General features: G+C 36.2%; 1 protein-coding gene across 1 annotated transcript in view; it reads left to right on the top strand.

Annotated features, from left to right (window-relative positions):
• LOC136032208 (guanine nucleotide-binding protein G(f) subunit alpha-like) overlaps positions 1-18,632 on the top strand; it is a 75,073-nt gene that overhangs the window by 24,527 nt on the left and 31,914 nt on the right. The window contains exon 4 of the mRNA XM_065712414.1: positions 6,063-6,166. Coding sequence (XP_065568486.1) covers positions 6,063-6,166 — 104 coding nt within the window. The remainder of the gene's footprint in view (positions 1-6,062; positions 6,167-18,632) is intronic.

The following is an 18,632-nucleotide window of genomic DNA, read 5'->3' as shown; positions in this document are numbered from 1 at the left end:
AGTCTATATGATCCCCTTTTCAGAAAAATATTAAATGCTAACAATGGGAAAATTGTGTAACTTATAGCCCTTGGCCTGGGGGCCATAAGAGGAGTCGTCATTCCCCAAGACATACTTACTAGACCTTTCAAATATGCTAAACAAAATGGTAACCTTAGAATTGTGATTAGATGTGTTTTGGGAAATGATGAGCATGGAGGGGGAGGGGGGCTGGTTGCCCTTCTAACTATTAAAAAGGGCACTACAACTTCTCATTTCCAATCCATTGAGCCCCTTCAAATGCTTCAAATAATAATACATTGTGCCCTTATCGCTCTTTACTTGGGTAACGTCTATTGCGCTGTCTATGATTTTTATGTTGTTTTTCTTGCAATAAACCTGCTCTCTTACAAAGATTAAATAAAATAAAACAAGTTTTTTTTAACTGAAAGTAAGGAGCGATATTAAAACTTAAAACGAACAGAAATTACTCCGTATATGAAAGGGACTGTTCCCACCTTAACACCCCTCTCTTTACGCTAAGGTTCGACTCTTTCTCTCAACTCTACTTTTTAAAACAGTTAAAAACTTTAGCGTAAAGAGCAGAGCGTTGAGGAGGGAACAGTCCCTTTCATATGCTTAATCAACTTAAATTTTACCTAAATCAACACTATTCCTTGTATTGTGTGAATGAACAAAAGACCTAGCGCATAGTAAATCACTAAAAAAGCGTGATTGATTATAATGCAGTAATCCAAAAATAAACCACAATACATAAAATTCACAGAGACTCGCAGCTGACAAAATTTTCAAGGCTGGATAAAATCCCCGAACAGACTGAAGAGGAGGAAGAAAAGCCTAACTGTGTGATTTTGTAGAACTCTTATTGGTTTGAAAATAGATGGAAAAGTGGAGAGCCAAATACTTGAACAATAAAGTATACACGGGTGTATAAGAGAAAAATGAAGATGGCGGAGGACAGATTTAGGAAAAAAATGTTGGAGTTTCTTCATTATACCTAGATTTCTTGCCAGAATTTTACTAGTTAATTTACTAGTTTACTAGATACATGTTACTTAAAAGATAAAGTTTCATAAATTACAATCCCAAGGTATTTAAAAGAAACAGTCATAGCTCCATTAGACGTATTTAATTCCTTCATCCACGGGTAAAAATCCGGCGATTGTGAGAAAATGAAAGAAATTAGACTTGTGTATATTTATCCTTAGTTTATTTACCCTCAGCCAGGTTACAATTTTATATACTGATTCCCTCAATGACTTCTCAAGCAGCTGCTCTGTCTCAGCCGTGGTAATTGCCGTTGTGTTATCAGTAAAAAAAAAAACTGTTTCATTTAGTAGGGTTAACCGTTAGTTCGTTTATTATGTAGCAAAAACTATTTAGAGGATTTTGCAAATCGTTTATAAATATCAAGAATAATATAGGACCAAGAATTGATCCTTGCGGAACACCTATTTCAACAAATTTTTCTCTTGAAGAAGAATCATTCAGTTGAACATGCTGATAACGATTACTTAAAAAACACCTCAAAGAACTCGATGTCTTTCCTCTCAGACCATACACCCCACACTTTTTAAGAGAAGTTTATGATCCACCATGTTGAAAGCTTTTATCAGATCTAAAAATACCGCACCTACTTGAAAACCTTTATCTAATGTCTCATTGACAATAGTTGTCAAATAAATCATTGCCTGTTCCGTTGTTCTTTATATACGGAACCCAAATTGAGTCTCTACCAGTAACTTATGATCCTCCAAAAACTCATCATTCTAGTACTAAAGCACTTTTCTAAAACATGGGAAAGTGTGGGTAAAATACTTATCGGTCTGTAATTTCCTGGGTCAGTTTTAATACCACTCTAATGAATTGCGGTTACACGGAACGCTTTAAAACAATCTTGAAATTATCCTTGACAAAAACACTTGTTAATTAATTCACATAAAACTTGATATGTAATAAGTTATAAAAACATAAGATTTTTTAGAGTGATTTGATCACCACCAGATGAGTTACTACGTAATCCAAAAACAATTTGATTAGTTTCATCAACTTGTACAAATCTAAGTAGGGATACATCAATCGGGTCCCTCAGTAAAGATTCATACATCGGATCACTAATATTAGGCACAATTGACATAGCTAGATTTGGACAAATGTTTGAAAAATAACTCTGAAATTTATTGCTTATATCATCTTCTAAATTTAAAGTCTCACCCTTTACACTAATTAGTTCAACGGAAACACTATTTGTGTTTAGTTCAATTACTTCTTTAATTAATCCCCAAGTTTTTCTAGGGCATCCTTCCACCTTCTTAAACTTCTTCTAAAACTACTTTTTTTTTCATTTCTTAAAACGGTATTCAGCTTATTTAGATAAGCTTTATATAACTCCTTTTTTTCTTGTGTTGGGTTAGTTATTTGAGACTTATACAATGTATCTCTAACATTAATTGCTTTAGTATCACTGGATAGATCCAAGGTTTCTTACTTGATTGTTCTCTATTAGATGGTTTCAATGTAACAACTTGACTAATCAAACTCTGTAATTTTTTTTAAAATAAAGACTACCTCGAATTAGTATCCTGAATATCCCCTAGTACTTCATACCAATCAACGTTTTCAATATCATCTTTCAATTTTATCAGAGCAGTTTGGTGGATTACTGGAATCCATCTTGATCTCTTGCCTTTAGCCTCTTTTACTGCAGCCCTGAAGCTATCTGAAATTCCAAAATGGTTGGACACATCATTGATGAGTACCCTAAGAAAACTCGAACTGATGAGTACCCAAGGAAAACTAATATTCACTTTATAAGGAATAAAAAGCAAATTCCAAATATCTCAGTTTATATATGTAAACAGCTAAGTGTTAAAATTAGCAGCCATATCAACATTTTCAATGGACTTTTAGATTGTTGCTAAATTGTCATTGGATTTTAATTTGACATCCAGAAGCACAATCTAGACATCTAGATGTCCAGCACAAGATGGACATCTAGAACCACAATGATTTGCAACGTTAAAAGATGTTTCTGATTAAGAATTTAATTATTTCGAGCAGGAATGAAGCTTCTTAAACCAAATTTTACAAGACTGACAACTTTATATTAGCCGATATAAATCTTTAAGATTTAACACTAGAAAGAGATAACAACTGATTTATAGAACATGATCAGATCAACAGGTATCCCGCTCTCAGAAATCATGTATATCAGGTGGGGCGTTCCAAGAGTGGGTGATCTGTGCCAAAAGTTTTGGGGATTGTGCCAAGCGTGGCTAAACTGTAGGGCACGCGTGGTGTTCTGAGATCTACAGAAGGTGGCAAGAAGGGGGTATCCCAACGGAACACATATAAGATGTTTAGAAAGGATGTTAGTGGTCGAAGTTTCTAAGAAATTTCAAATGCCAGAGGCACTGATTGGGGGAGGGGCAGGGAAACAAAATGCCCGTTTTTCGGTAAATTCATTGAAAAAAAATAAGACCCCTAGATTCTGAAAAATGATTTTTCTTGTGTCTTCACATAGAAAGGATTCATGAAAAATCTTGGCTTTCTCCTCCGTACATTCTCTTGAATTGCTGCCCCAGTTGAAGATGCTGAGATATTTTGGAAGACAAAATGGGTTGTGACTGAGTACAGGAAAAGTACTAGGGCAGGATTCGCAATTCGCCATTTCGGACTGAGTTTTTGGAATGTGCTTCCAGCGATTATTAAGGTTGCTGAACATGTACATCAGCTAAGAAAATATAAAAGAAGTATTTATTTCGAGGGAGGACTAGGAACCATAGTTTTCGTGGTCTTTTTTTCATTTATGTATACATATATATATATATATATATATATATATATATATATATATATATATATATATATATATATATATATATATATATATATATATATATATCATGAAAAGAGAAATCACCAATGCAACAGCACAAAAAAAAGTGACAGAAGGAGAAAAGGAAGACTGTTTTCCTACATTAGTGATTAATATAGATCAGCACTTGAATGAGGCCTTAACCCTACTCATCCATACAATAACATAGGTCAAACAGCATAGCCATACACAATCAACCATAAAGAATAATCCATGGACAGGCAGTCATGTCGTCAATAAGTATAAGTCGTCATTTACCAAACAATATAAAAAATAATATAGACAAATAATTCAGAGGCAACACCCAACATAAGGGCTCATCAGGAGAATACACTGGCCTATATAGGGTTTCGCCACTTTAAATTCTCTACCCAGCACAGTGTTGTGGCTACCACAGAAAATCCATGGCATCCCCGTGTCAGGTATCACCCCCAAAATACATGCCTGTGAAAGAAAAAAAAGCAAATGTAAAACAACCAAGTAAAACCAAAACAAGCTTATCCTGTTAATATATCCCTCTTTTTAGCAACAATAGCTAAACTAAATATTATAAATTTTACCAAATCACAAATATCAACACATTGCAAAAAACCTGAATGAACTAAACAATTATAGAATTCATCTTTACCATGTGGCTAATTTTTAAGAAAATCCGCTCAATTAGAAACACAATTCAAAATAAATGGCGCTGCGACAACATTTCTCGAACCTCCGAAATTAGTTGAAAATTTCTTTAAGCATTTCTAGATAATTCTTTTGATGTTTATTTAAAAGTTCGTTATAATGAAAACTAATTTTTTTAAAATTGCCAAGTTAATTTATTTGCAGAAAAAACTCTTGATATCAATTTTTGGCTTAAGATTTTACATATATTTTTAAAATCAATATAATTACTACAAATCCTTGCATAACGAAGTAACTGTGAGAAAAACGCTGAATATGTGATGTTTGAGTGTATATTACTTTCAGGGAATGGGAAACTAATCACTTCAAAATCAAAATCATCTGTTTTATTATACATTTTAAAACTTAATTTATTATTATCACAAATATTAATATTTAAATCTAAGAAATGATCTTCATGACCAGCGCCATGACTAGGCTCAAGAATAAGCTCTGATGGATATATATTTTTAGAAATATCAATGAAATCCTTACAATTTCAGACCAAAATATCATCTAAATATCTTTTATTATTTGACAAAGCATGTTTTAATTTAATTGGATTAATCTTATCCATCATATATTTATATTCTAGTTGACTTAAAAACAAGTCAGCTATAAATGGGCTGGCATTCCCCCCCATGGGAATTCCCACAATTATATATATATATATATATATATATATATATATATATATATATATATATATATATATATATATATATATATATATATATATATATATATATATATATATATATATATATATATATATATATATATATATATATATATATATATATATATATATATATATATATATATATATTAACGACAGGGGTTGATTTTTTAATATTTATTTTATTTATTGTTAAATATATATGTTTTTGAGTTATTTAAGTTGAATTTACATATATTGATTGTTCTAGGCGTTCGTCCTCAGAGACTTGTTTCTTCTTGAACTGCTACTTTTTAAATGATTATATGGCGTACCATGTTTTTTAGTAAAGTTTAATTCGGTTCAATTCAAATTCAGCAATTCCGTAAAATATATATTCCATTAACGAAAAACATAGAAATCCAAAATGAAGTGAATACTATACTTTCTAGCTGCATCAAGGCACTGGCTGGCCTATGGTGATGCGCGCCCCTCGTTACTGTTAGGAAACAAATATTAGAAACAAATCCAGCTTCAGCCTGCAACCTATTTCTGTTCTAAAGATTATGAAGTTACTTATTGAATATTGACCAATACACCACAATTTGTTAAAAAAAAATTTCTCTCTGACATTTGATTCAGTATCTTTCAGGAAATATTAATTAATCACTTCTGACAGTACGAGATAAGTGAAATTTACAGATGTGATGTCTATGATAAGTTTGACACGTATTTTTATTGATAGTTCACTTTTTGCCAAACGTCAGATATACACTTGTTTTGCAATTATTTGCCATGTTTTCTAATTATTTCAGTTTTTTTTAATTATTTACAGTCATTTCAGTTGTTAATGTCAATTTTTAGGAAGCAATAAAATTGGCAGAATTCCTCTGGATGGACAAAAAATTTAGGAATGCAGTTGGAACTTTGGACGAAAGAAAATCAAAATTAATGGAAAACTCTGTGTAGTAAGTGGGTGCTTTGCGAATTTTTTTCCACCTTTTTGTGAGGAGTCATATATCAAAAGTTTGGATATATAATACAAATGTAAAATTATTTTTCAGTTAGGCCAAGTTTAAAAAAATATAATTGAGGCTAGGTTCATTTATCCTTGCTTTGAAGTGTCTATGACACTTTCATCAAACATTCCACCATAAATGATGAAAATATCTTGAAAATCTATCGTCCTATGTGTAAAATTTTAATGTATTAATTAAAGAAAGTTTATGAAAAGAAGTTTTTAAAATAAAAAGGCATATTGAACTTAAGACCAGCAGATATAAAATCCTATAATAATTCAAACTGATAACGACCAGAAATTAAGAAAACGTTCATAGCTAACAAACATACAACAAGTAAAGCTTAAATTTAATATTCCTATCAAACCTAAAACGAACAAAAATACCTACAAACAAGAGTTTAGTAAATAACCTCTTCCCCCCTCCCCAAATTTTAAAAGTCGAAAGTCTACTTCGTACAGCATGCATTGCATTTATCGACTTATGAAGTAGCCTTTGACTCGATAGACTGTGAGTCTTTCTGGATGATACTAGACCGAACAGGTCTCCAAAACAAATACTGTTGCCTGTTCAAGGTGCTATACACTGGTACGAAAAGCTCCCGTCAGGTTAACTGTCATAGAAACTATCTGTTAAATATAGATATCAGTTTACAGCAAGCCTTTCCTGCTGCACCTAAAGTGTTCCACACGGTGATTGATTGTATCATAGATCGAACTACGAGCCATCTCCCCTTTGGACGGAAGCATGTCGACAGAATTTTAGCTGATTGTGACTTTGCTGAGGATATTGCCCTGGTATGTCCTTCTGTAGCTGAACTTAAAAAAGCTCTCAAAACACTGTTAAATGAAGCCATGAAGGTGGAACTTAAATTTAGCTGGCAAAAAACAAAAATAATGATTGTTCACCCAACAGGTAGCACAGTCCACTCACCAGCTTTCAACATAACAGCCCACATTGTTGCAGTCGTGAAATTATTTACCTACCTCCGATGTATCTTCACGGATAATGGCTCAGTCTAAACTGAAGATCAGTCACGCATCAGTAAAGTCTTATCATTTATTTCACGACTATGTCGTTTAGTATGGTCAAAGCCCAACATCAGCCGAAAAACAAAAACATGGACCCACAACACTACCGTAACTCAAGTCCTCCTTTATGGTGCTGAGACCTGGTCCGCTAAGCCATGTTCGTGATGTTATAGAAGTGGCACAAACACAGTTCTTAAGACGTATCGAAGGGAATAGGTGGTACAACTTCGTCTCAAACACCTGACTGCTGGCACTAACAGATCAGATCCCAAACTTTCGTCAGCCTGCTGCACGAACTTTGCCATAGTTTGGCCACTTGAAGCGCATGAGAGCAGAAACACTCACCAGTACACTATTCAGTTTTGATTCATCTGCCCATGGCTAGAACCTCTCCCGAGAAAGGCCCTGTTTCAGACGGAGGGATAATCTTACCCAGTACCTCTTAATGATTGGTGCTGACCTACAACAAGCAGTCTCGCTTCCACGGGACCGTTTGGGCTGGAGGCGAAGAATCACATTTTTCTCTACGCTGGAACACCAGGAGGAACATTAAGTTACATACGTCTTCTAGGTACAAAAGAAAATATTCGTGATATAAATTCGTTTTTAGTAAAGCGCAAATGACGCAGTAGGTTTTAAACTTTTACTGTTAGGGAAGAGGGGACTGTTGCCAAGCTCTGGTTTGTAGTGATTTTCATTCGTTTTAAGTTTGGTTTGAATATTCAATTTAAGCTTTTCTCGTTGTTTGTTTTTGGTATAGACTTTTTATTTAATTTCTGTTCATTTTTGGCTTGATTTATTCTTCAATAGTAGTTTTGGTCGTTTTGAGTTTGAGTCATAATAGGAATTTTTTCTCTTGATCTTAGGCTTAACTTAGTTTAACTTTACTGTTATTTGAAAAACTTCTTTTTCGGAAAGTTTATTTTTTAATTAGTGTCTGTCCGTTTTTGTTAGCCAAAATTGTAAGTATTTCAACATGCCCGATTTCAATTTCAAAGTATTTTTCAACATCAAAGCTCATCAAAGTAGCAATTAAAAGTGTGGTCACATTTTCGGTCACAACCAGTTTCATTTGCACCCACAATTAGTAACAGTAGTATAAGTGACCCTATTAAAGAAGTTTCAAGTTAATACCCTTACCCGTCCCTAAAATAGTGCGAATTTGCATTTTTTTAAACTTGGATACAGTTGGTTTCTTTTGATTTAGCTCACAATACCCCACAACAATTCCCAAAATTTTGCCTCAATTGCCTTAGCCGTTTCGGACATACCCAAGATCAAATATTCTCCCTATTATAACAACAATAATTTATTTGTAACCTTTGTAATTACCCTAATGCCTACCCGCAAAGTATGTGGAACAGCACCTATTGTGCCACTACCGATTATACTAGGGTATTAGTTTTGCGGCTACGGTCTTTCTTGGACTATTCTGCCACCAGTATTTGTAAATACAGTAGGCCTACTAATAGAGCTGTCATATTTTCAAAAGATCAAATATAAAAAAAAACAGTTTTTTAACTGAAAGTAAGAAGCAACATTAAAACTTAAAACGAACAGAAATAATTTCGTTTAGGAGCTATTCTTCCTCAATACCCCACTCTTTACGGTAAACTTTAAAAATAAAGCTGGATATGTTTAGGCTAAAGTTGGAAAAAAGGAGGAAAATAAAATTTTAATTCCGAATGAGCCTCCTTGCGACCTTCTAGGATTTGCTCAATATGATCACCCCTTTGAAAAATGAAACAAAAAAAAATAAATAAACACACATCTGTCATCTTTCTTCTGACAAAAGAAATACAAAATTCCACATTATTGTAGATGAGAGCTTGAAATCTCTTCAATAGCGTTCTCTGATACCCTGAATCTGATCGTATGATTTTCCGGAACTCTTGATTTTGGGAGGTGTTGCGCCTCTTCTGAAAGTCAAGCAAGTTTTATAAGGCTCGTAGCTTTTGAAAGGTAAAATTAAACTTAATGAAATTTATATATTTTGAACCAAATCTGATTTTGTTCATGCATTATTTATTATAAAAGTTCATTTTTTTAAGGTCTCGGTTACGATTAGCTCGAGTCGGTCCTTATTCTGAGCTCGTTACTATATAGTGTTTGACAAGCCATAATCTGAAAATTGTCTCTATTCAAAAGTTTTTATAGCCCAAATTATTCTACACCAGCTATTGACATTGGGGATCCCTGAGGAAGGTGAAATATTCAGGGATAAATTCTCCAACTATTTTGTGAGACGTGTTCTGATTATAAGGGAGAGTACCATTAGCCTCTAGTATACCACTAATTTTTGGACTAAGCAGGTAATATGGATGCTAAGGAGAGAATGGCTTTCCTGTTATTGCAAAAATCTTTTTAGTGTAAAATGAAACATTACAGTTAGATTATAGTATTAGGCCACAGGGAGGATTCCTCAAGATAAAAATGGAACGATCAGAAGACTGTAGGTGTTACAGTCTTTTATTTATAAGACTGGTTGCACTAGTTGGCAGTGCGTATTGAACTATAAAGTGCATCCGGTGGAATTTTAGTCAAAGTTTAGCGTAAAGGATGAGAAGTTTAGGAAGTATTGACCCCTCTATTATACCTCAAATTTCTCTTTGTTTTAAGGTTGTTTGTGTTCCTTATGCCAATTTAATATGCCAATTTAATACAATCCAATTAGTCTAATACAGTGGTTCCCAACCTTTTTCGGTCCGCGTACCCCTAGTCAAGGCCCAAAAAGTTTGCGTACCCCTTTCTTGAGAATCGTTGTTTTACTTTTTTCTTAACTAAAATCAGATTTTCAAAAACACGAGATTTATTGTCCAATATGACGGTGCTTAAATGTACGTACAAAATCAATGAGAAATTTGAGGCTGCTTTTTTGCTAAAATATTATCAAATCTTGGCTCGATGTCACTAACGGCAATTATAAGGTCATTTTGTACACTCAGTCTGTTTCTGTGTTTGGTTTTGATCAATGACATTGCCGAAAATGACACTTCACAAAGGTAAGTGGATCCGAATGGTAACAAAGCAGACATGGCGATTTCACTTAGTTCCTTGTATTCTCCTTTCACCTCCAGCCAAAACTGGGAAACAGTTACATTTTGGAATTTCAGTTCTAAGGCGCGATCACTGGCAAGTTCGATCAGATTCTCTGTAAGCTTGTCACTAAGACCGGAGCTTGAGGTCACGTCTTCAACAAATGGATTTTGGATCCAATCCTGCGTTCTATCTTGGTTCATAATCGATGGGAAATATGACACAAGTTCATCTCGCAACTTTGTCAGATGCTCCCGAATACAATCACAGATTGTGTTGAGGTTATCAATTTCACTATGGTCCGCAAACTTGTCAAGGGTCGGGAAGACACTAACGCTGTTTCTTTGAACCTTTTTAAGCCAGAAGTCCAATTTCTTGATGAAAGCACACATCTTCGAATTCAGGGAGAGTTCGTCCGTCCGGAAACCTTGCATTGACAGATTCAAGTCATTCAGTTTGTCGAAAATATCCGCAAGATAGGCCAGCCTGCAGACCCAGTCCTGGTTTTCAAAAAGTGAACTGAATGCAGATTTTTGCTCCAGAAGAAACATATGAACTTCTTGTCGAAGCTCGAAAATTCTTTTTAAAATCTTCCCACGAGACAACCAGCGAACTTCTGTGTGCAGAAGTAAATGTTGATGTTCTGAACCCATCTCTTGGCACGGCAACTTGAACATTCTTGAGTTTACTGGTCGGGCTTTTGATGAAGTTGATCACTTTTACAGCCTCGTTGAGGGTCTCGTGCAGATGTGCGTTCATCCTTTTCGATGCAAGAGCTTGCCTGTGAATGACGCAGTGCAACCACTTCACCTTTGGATTTTTCTTCCTTATCCAGGCCATGAGCCCATTATTCTTCCCTGTTAGGGCGGCAGCTCCATCACTGCAAACTGATAGACACCAGTCCCACAAGATGCCCCCTTCTGCGAAGAATTTGTCAATCACCTTGAATAGTTCTTCTCCTATTGTTCTTGACTGTAGGTTTTGACAAAACAGAATATTTTCTCTTATGTCAGAACAATCTTGATATCGAACAAAGACGATCACCTGGGCTTCACCTGACAGATCCGTGCTTTCGTCAAGCTGTAACGCAAACATCTTCGTCAACTTTATTTGCTCAATAACCTGCATGACAATATCGCTTGCAATGTCTTCTATCCTTCTTGAAATGGTATTGTTCGACACAGGTATAGACTGAAGGGCAGTAGCAGTTTTTGTGTCAAACATTATTTCACTGACTTTCACTAGTGCTGGTAATATCAGACATTCGGCGATGGTGTGCGGTTTTTTCTGTTTCGCAACTAAATATGAAACAGCATACGAAGCCCGGAGAGCCTTTGAAGAAACTGATGCCACTTTTGCAATTTCTGAACAGTTACTAGCGAATGCTTCTTGTTTACGCTTGAAAAACTCTATGGGCTTACCGACATGAGAAGGGTGCACAGTACTGAGATGCCGGTTCATATGCGCAGGTTTCATGGAACTGTTGGCCAAGACTTGACCACAAAGAACGCACTGTGCATACACTGGATCAGACTTTGTCGCACTAAATCCGAGCCCTAGGTATTCTGACAAATATCGACGCACTTTGACCGATGATTCGTCATATTTCTTCTTCTTAGGTGCAGGTTTAGAGTTTTGGGTACCATCATTCGGCTTCTTGTTATTCCTGATCAGGAATCTATCCATCTTTGTTTGCAACCACAATTCACGAACTTCGTGTTTCAACAGATGACAAGATACTGAACCCGCTGAGTTTAAATCGAGACCTTACGGCTATGGAGAAAAATTAGCGGGTTACTGAAAGCGAAAGTTTTGAAAATGAGTCTGAAATTACGTACAATGGGTTATGTTATCTGATTTTGAGGGAAATGTTGGAACTGAGTCAGAAACAAGTTTTAAAGTTGTAGACTAAATTAATTTTGGGACCTTCGCGTACCCCCTGCGAGGGTTTCGCGTACCCCCTGGGGTACGCGTACCACCGGTTGGGAACCACTGGTCTAATACTACTTAAAAAGGGTCCTAAAAACTTTCCATTTTTGTTTAGGCTAGTCCTTTCCCAATATTCAACGACTGGTTTGACACAATCATTACTGAAAAAAACACTCCCAAAAATAAATAGCTATCTGAGGCCACCCTTTAAGGAAGAATTTACTTCTTCCTGGGAGAAAAAGGGAGATGATCAAAAAGGGAACCTCTACTACCACGTCTACCAACCCTACTACTGCAACAACTACTACTACTACTGCTACCACGCTACAGTAGTGGTGGGTTAATTACCACAGGGGGACAGTATGAGGCTCTAAAGAATATACCTTGAACCTCATCGCATATACCCTAAACCTCATTTGCACATCCGTATTAGAACACAATCTCAATAACCAGTTTACCTAGCAACAAGATATGGTCATGGACCTTTCCCCATTAGCAAACTACAATTCATATATAATTTGCATACTTCCATGAAAACCTAATTTACATATAGTCATGAGGCCGTAGCAACGAGATCCAATATGAAGCTAACTTTTAAATGTATATTATACAAGTAAGAAAGTAGAATTGAGAGAGAAAAGGGCTTGAATATACCCTTTTTCGTCAAATTTTATTTTAAAAGAGATATTAGCAAAAATGAGTGGTTTGTTTTACACTATTAGAAGTTGATAGCAGAGCCGGCAGCAGCAACCATAAAAAGACAGAAGTACCAAACGTAGCAGTAGAAATTAAAAAAGGATTTCGACAATGCCTTGAATGGGATGAGATGTGCGCAAGATATGTGATATCAATGAGTAAATTCAAATTGGAGGTGCAGGTATGTTTTGCAGCAAAACTGAATAAAATGCATATACATAGACTTCAAGCTGCTTTAAATACAATAGTGGAATATATTGAGAACACTAATTGGAATTCGTATATGAAAAATGAGTGATACGTTCTTGTAATTACGAAATAAAAATGTTTCTAAATTGAAAATATTTTTTCTTGTTAGATATTTTTAGTAGGTTACCGCTCCCCTCTCTGATGAGTATGATGACAAGTGTAGATTATGCAATCCAATAAATTGTACAGAGTATATGCAGTACAGATTAAAGACTGAAATTCCTGTCTTGAAGAGCTTTATGACTCTCACACTAGAGGATTCCTTTATTCCAATTGTCACTATGATATATGTGATCAGTGAGAGATTACCTAACCTTGTATGATTGGAAAGAATCCTAAACGACATTTTATTTTATTTCTAAGAGACTGGTATCATCATGGTTTTAAGTTGTTTTGGGAGGATGAATCAGGTCTACCCTTCAACTGTTGGAATAACAAGAGAATCTGGTTTCTACGTCATCGCTGTGAAGACAATGGTTAGTATGATTATAAGCCTACTGATTTTTATTTGGCTGTTACAGAGAGTGATTCTCCATTTGAAAACACTATATGTGGTATTGCTTCAAATAAGAAATTTGAAACACGTGAATTTTGTATTATGAACGAAAACAGTATCATTGACTTCACAAAGAGATAAAATAAGAGTGAAGTTACATTTTACTGTAGGAAATGTTACCCTAACTTTGCACATCAAAATCAATACACAGTGAATTCAGATGATCTGCCGCCATTAATTGTTCTTGATAGCTACCTATACGTAGAAGAAGAAATATAAAGAGGAGAAAAAAAAATATTTTTATGTATATTTGCATTTTTATTACAGAACAAACTTAAAAACATTTTTAGAATATTTTATTCGTAGGGTATTGAAATCAATATCATAAAGGTATGAAAATAAGTTTTCCACTAGGAAGTCATTCAGGCGAGGGTTGTCTACGTAAATGTTGAAAATGCATTGTAAGTGTAACCCCAGCATCGGAAAACGAAACATAATAGTGCATGAAAACCACAGCTTTCAGTCGTTAAATCCCGCACTCTCTTCTGGTTTTGAATAATATTTTTCCCACTGCTGTAAATAAAACTGTTGAAGTGCGAATCGTATAATGCGTATGGTAAGCCAAGAGGATCGAAAAATTCTATATTCTCCCGGATACCCCACCCCAAGAGTCGGGCACGGGGGCTAAACAAATTAAAAAATAAATTCAAAATATAACAACAGCAAAAACTCTCTCTATTCTGCATACGGAACAAAATGTAAAAAAAATTCTTCCCACCTCCTGCCTACTACTACTACTACTATTGAATTTAAGGCCGTTTCTCCAGACCAAGATTTTGTCTACATTGTACATATACAACTCGATCTGAAATGTAGTAGTGCCCATGGGGTAGTTTCCTCGCACCACCTTTACGTACATAGACTTTGTCTGATACGTAGTATCCGTGTAGTTTTTAAATTTTAAAGAACAAATCTCCCTAACTTTTGCTCTTGGAACTAAACTACTTTCCACACATTTTCTATAAACGCTCATACCGAAATTATCTTTAACATAGTGTGTAGACACCCCCTTGCTGACTTTTTTGATATTCTCATTGTGAGTTTGTACACAGTACACCTTCGGACTTGCAAACACAACATGGGATATCAAGTCACTCCCCGTCTTTTATTTTAGATATTATGGTTTATTTGGGGCCTGGCGCTTCACTAGTTCTGAATAAATGGACTCGTCCCAGCTGGTACAGTTAATTTGATACGTAATGTTTTCTGCTATTTTCCAAATCATTTAATACTTTTTCAGTTTTAACTTTTAACAGGAGTAATTCAGTGTCATCTTAATGCGATTGAATTTCCCCCTCTCTCGGCCATTGGAGCTTACACACATTGTGCAAAAATTCTAACATGGGTTCCTTGGAGATTTCTAAGATTGCGCTACCACCAGCAATATTTTCATTCAAAATAGCATTTATATTTTCCTACGCAAAAAGAAAATATTGGAGTCTATGATGATGAGCGATGTGAAGCTGGGATCGGCACTGATTCGAGCACACTCTTCTGGGTCGGTTACAACGTCAAATTGACTCTTATTGCACTTACTCTTGCAAATTTTTCAATATTCTGTTTTCAGTCAAGGTCGGCATTAAGTTTTTGTTTTGAAGGTGTCCATTGCATACCCCTACCCTCCTCCAAATAAATATTATGTGGACTCAAAGAGTCCTTATTCACCGAATTCAATGTTCGCATAAGAGTTCGAATTCGAACTCTTATTCAAAGAGTTAATACATGGAAAATAAAATCTTTTACCGAGTCACGAAGTTCCAAAGGCATGTCACCTTTGATTTCAAAATACCATCCTTACGGCCCATTCTCCTCAACGATGGCAATGTTGGGGAAATTTGGAGCACAAAGATCGTCAAACCATTTATAATTACCACAAAGCAAAGAGTAGTCAGACATTTCCGACGGAAAGAGGTAATTCATAACTTGAAAAACTACATCCGACTTTTCATCGGTTCGTTGTCCAGTGTGGTCAGTTTCCAAGATACAATCCCCGTGGAAAACATACCCTTCCCTCTTTGATCTCTCTACGAATAGATGCTGATCCACTTTGGTGATCAAGTCTGTTTCTTATTTAATGATTTTATAAAGGAAATTCATTATCAGATGAAGAGTTGAAAATTATAACCCAAACCTAACCCAAGTTCCTAATAGATTTAATCCGTGTTCTTACACACAATATCCAACAGTGTCGATACACCACTTGCCGGGTACATTTTGCAATAGCACTCCACATTTTTACACCCTCCCTTTGCCCAAATTTTTTTGCAAACTCATAGTTGGCAGTTGTGCATTGACGGTCGTGAAGTGGATCATAAAACAATATAATATAGGTCGGGATCAAGCAGTAGGAATATAATTAGGACTATCTGATATTTACAGACTATCCATTATTTATAGGCAATTACGCTAAAATACAGGTAGGAAGAGAAAAGTAAGCAAAAGAGGGGTTAGAAAGTTTTTTGCAAGATCGTGGTACCCACGAGCTTACCCCTTAAATTACGGGGACAAGGTAGACAGCCTCCAACGCTTTCCTTACTTCTCTTGCAAAGTTTTAACAACCCTGCCTAGTTATTGCGGAATAAAATTGCAGATTTATTTCACTTGGAATATATTGGCAAATGCCAGTTCGTGATCAAGGGAGGGTCACGTATCAGAACTTACCCTTTGTTGAGCACGATTTATGCGTTTTCTTCAGCTATTCTTCCTTAATTTGATTAATCTTATTGAAAAAAGTAAATACCAGTATAGCCATCTTAAAGAATAATTTCGAAGTTTAAAACCAGTGTTGCCAGAGACACATCAGAGCTTTTACGCCAGAGATGTCCGAAATTTATTTGGCTGTCTTATCGCCACGGAGTGTTGGCAAACTGAATGTTGCCTCATTAAAGACTATACTGTAAAAACATTAGCTCGATACTGCTGACATTAAAGCAAAGTTGGAACTACGGGTGAATTTGCTTATTATAAGAATGCGATCAAATGAGGATGGTCAAAGGTTGTCTGCTGTTTAGCAAACAACGTCACCCGTAAGAGTTGTTAACCTGGAAGATTGGCACTCCCCGAAAGAGTCACTGACCGCTAAGAAAAATATTACCCATGCAATGGAGCTGGAAGCAAAAGAAGCAGAGATACAGTGCCTTTTAGCAGTAATCCGTGACAAAGATTCAGCTATTCAACTACAGCACAAGCAAATTAATCTGTTAGTATCCCTTGTAGCACCTGAGCAGAAGACACAGAAGAATGAAACGCTACCTGTGGCTAAAGACGATGTTGAGACTACAGCCACTGCAGCACGAAAGAACAACAGAATCTGTAGATATTGTTTAAAAGGCAAGTGTAGGGAAGTTCTCTCATTCCTGCAAACCTTATCTAGATGGGATATATACCAGAAAAATTGCACATTTGATCACCCCTAAATTTGCAGGCATGGTTCGTTCAAGCAGTGCCCGTAAAGAAAAGTTGCAGGTTCTTATGTATCCCAGAGTCCTTAAGACCAAACCGAGAAATTAGATCCAGACCACTTGACGCTGCCAAGTACAGAAATGCCGGTTCGGATTTCCAGCCTCGTACATTCTTCTCTCCCACCCCCTATGACCGATTTTCTGCCCTTTTTTTCTTGCAGGAGGAACCAGCCACAATCTTCAACCCAGCCCAGTTCCATATCCCAACTGGAATATGCCAAATCAATGGTCACTCTGGGCATCCCTGCTGCTCAACCATCCCCTCCACCCGTTCCCACTTCAAGCTGCAGTGCAGCCAACTGGAGAAACTACCAGCTACCAGTCTTCGGCTACCCCCGTTAGAAGCTGAATTTTCATCTGTCATGCTGTCGAACGTACGGTCAAAAACAAACAAGTTTGAGGAACTGGACGTTTTAATGCGAGGTAAACAGATAGACGTGGCCTTCCTCACTGAAACATGGCTAGCAAATAGTAATATACCCAGCGTCGATGGATACAAGGCTTAAAACTTACCTCGAAAGTCATTAGACCAAAAGGAAGTCAGCCATGGCGGAAGTGTTGCTTTTTTCTGTCGAAATAATATACCGATCCGAGTATTCGATCCACCAATACCCAAGTCCCTAGAACTGGAAGTGCTATGGGTCTGGGTAATACCGCGCTTTCTACCAAATTAGGTGTCATCCCTTATTTCGGAGCCATATGCTACCCACCCAAAGTACCACGTCAGAAGACTCTAGTAAATTCCCCAGAGCACACCGTTGACCACTTTCAGACAAAATTCGCCTCTGCCGGTATTGTGATATGCGGAGACTTTAATGATATTAAGCCATCCTGGTTAGAGTCCAATCTATCGCTGAAGCAAGTTGTAAAGTCTCCAACCTGCGGCAGTAACTTACTTGACATGGTCTTCAGAAACCTTGAACAATGCTACAAAGAGCCGGTAATGACAGCAAGTATCGGCCTAAGTGACCACCTAACAGTGATTTGAAGACCGTCACATTTGCCACGTCGAAAAGCAATTAAAAAACAGCAACCTCCCACTGATAAAGGATGAACAGATTCTCGGCTTTAAGGGAAAATTGGTACTGCAGAACTGGACCTGCATTTACAGACTACCGTCCGCTGAAGACATGATAAACGCCTTCTGTGACCAACTTAAGAAAATATTCGAAGAACATTTTCCTGAGAAGAAACGGGTAGAAAAAAATGCAACAAAGCCCTGGATCACACCAGATATAAAAGAGCTTATTCTAAGGTGGGGTAGCTTATACAGCTCTAATAGAGCAGAGTCGAATAAGTTGCATATTATCGTGGTGAGAAAGATAAAGTATACTCGAAAGCAGCACGGCCATTAAAATGTACAGAAGCTTCTATTTTCAACCCCTAAAAAGTTCTATAGCACGGTTCAGAACATTCTCGGCCGAAAGCACAAAAATGTCGAACTAACAAACGAAAAA

This window comes from Artemia franciscana, chromosome 10 (genome assembly GCF_032884065.1).
Source record: "Artemia franciscana chromosome 10, ASM3288406v1, whole genome shotgun sequence".
Classification (NCBI taxonomy): Eukaryota; Metazoa; Arthropoda; class Branchiopoda; order Anostraca; family Artemiidae; genus Artemia; species Artemia franciscana.
This window is presented reverse-complemented; position numbering and strand designations above follow the sequence as displayed.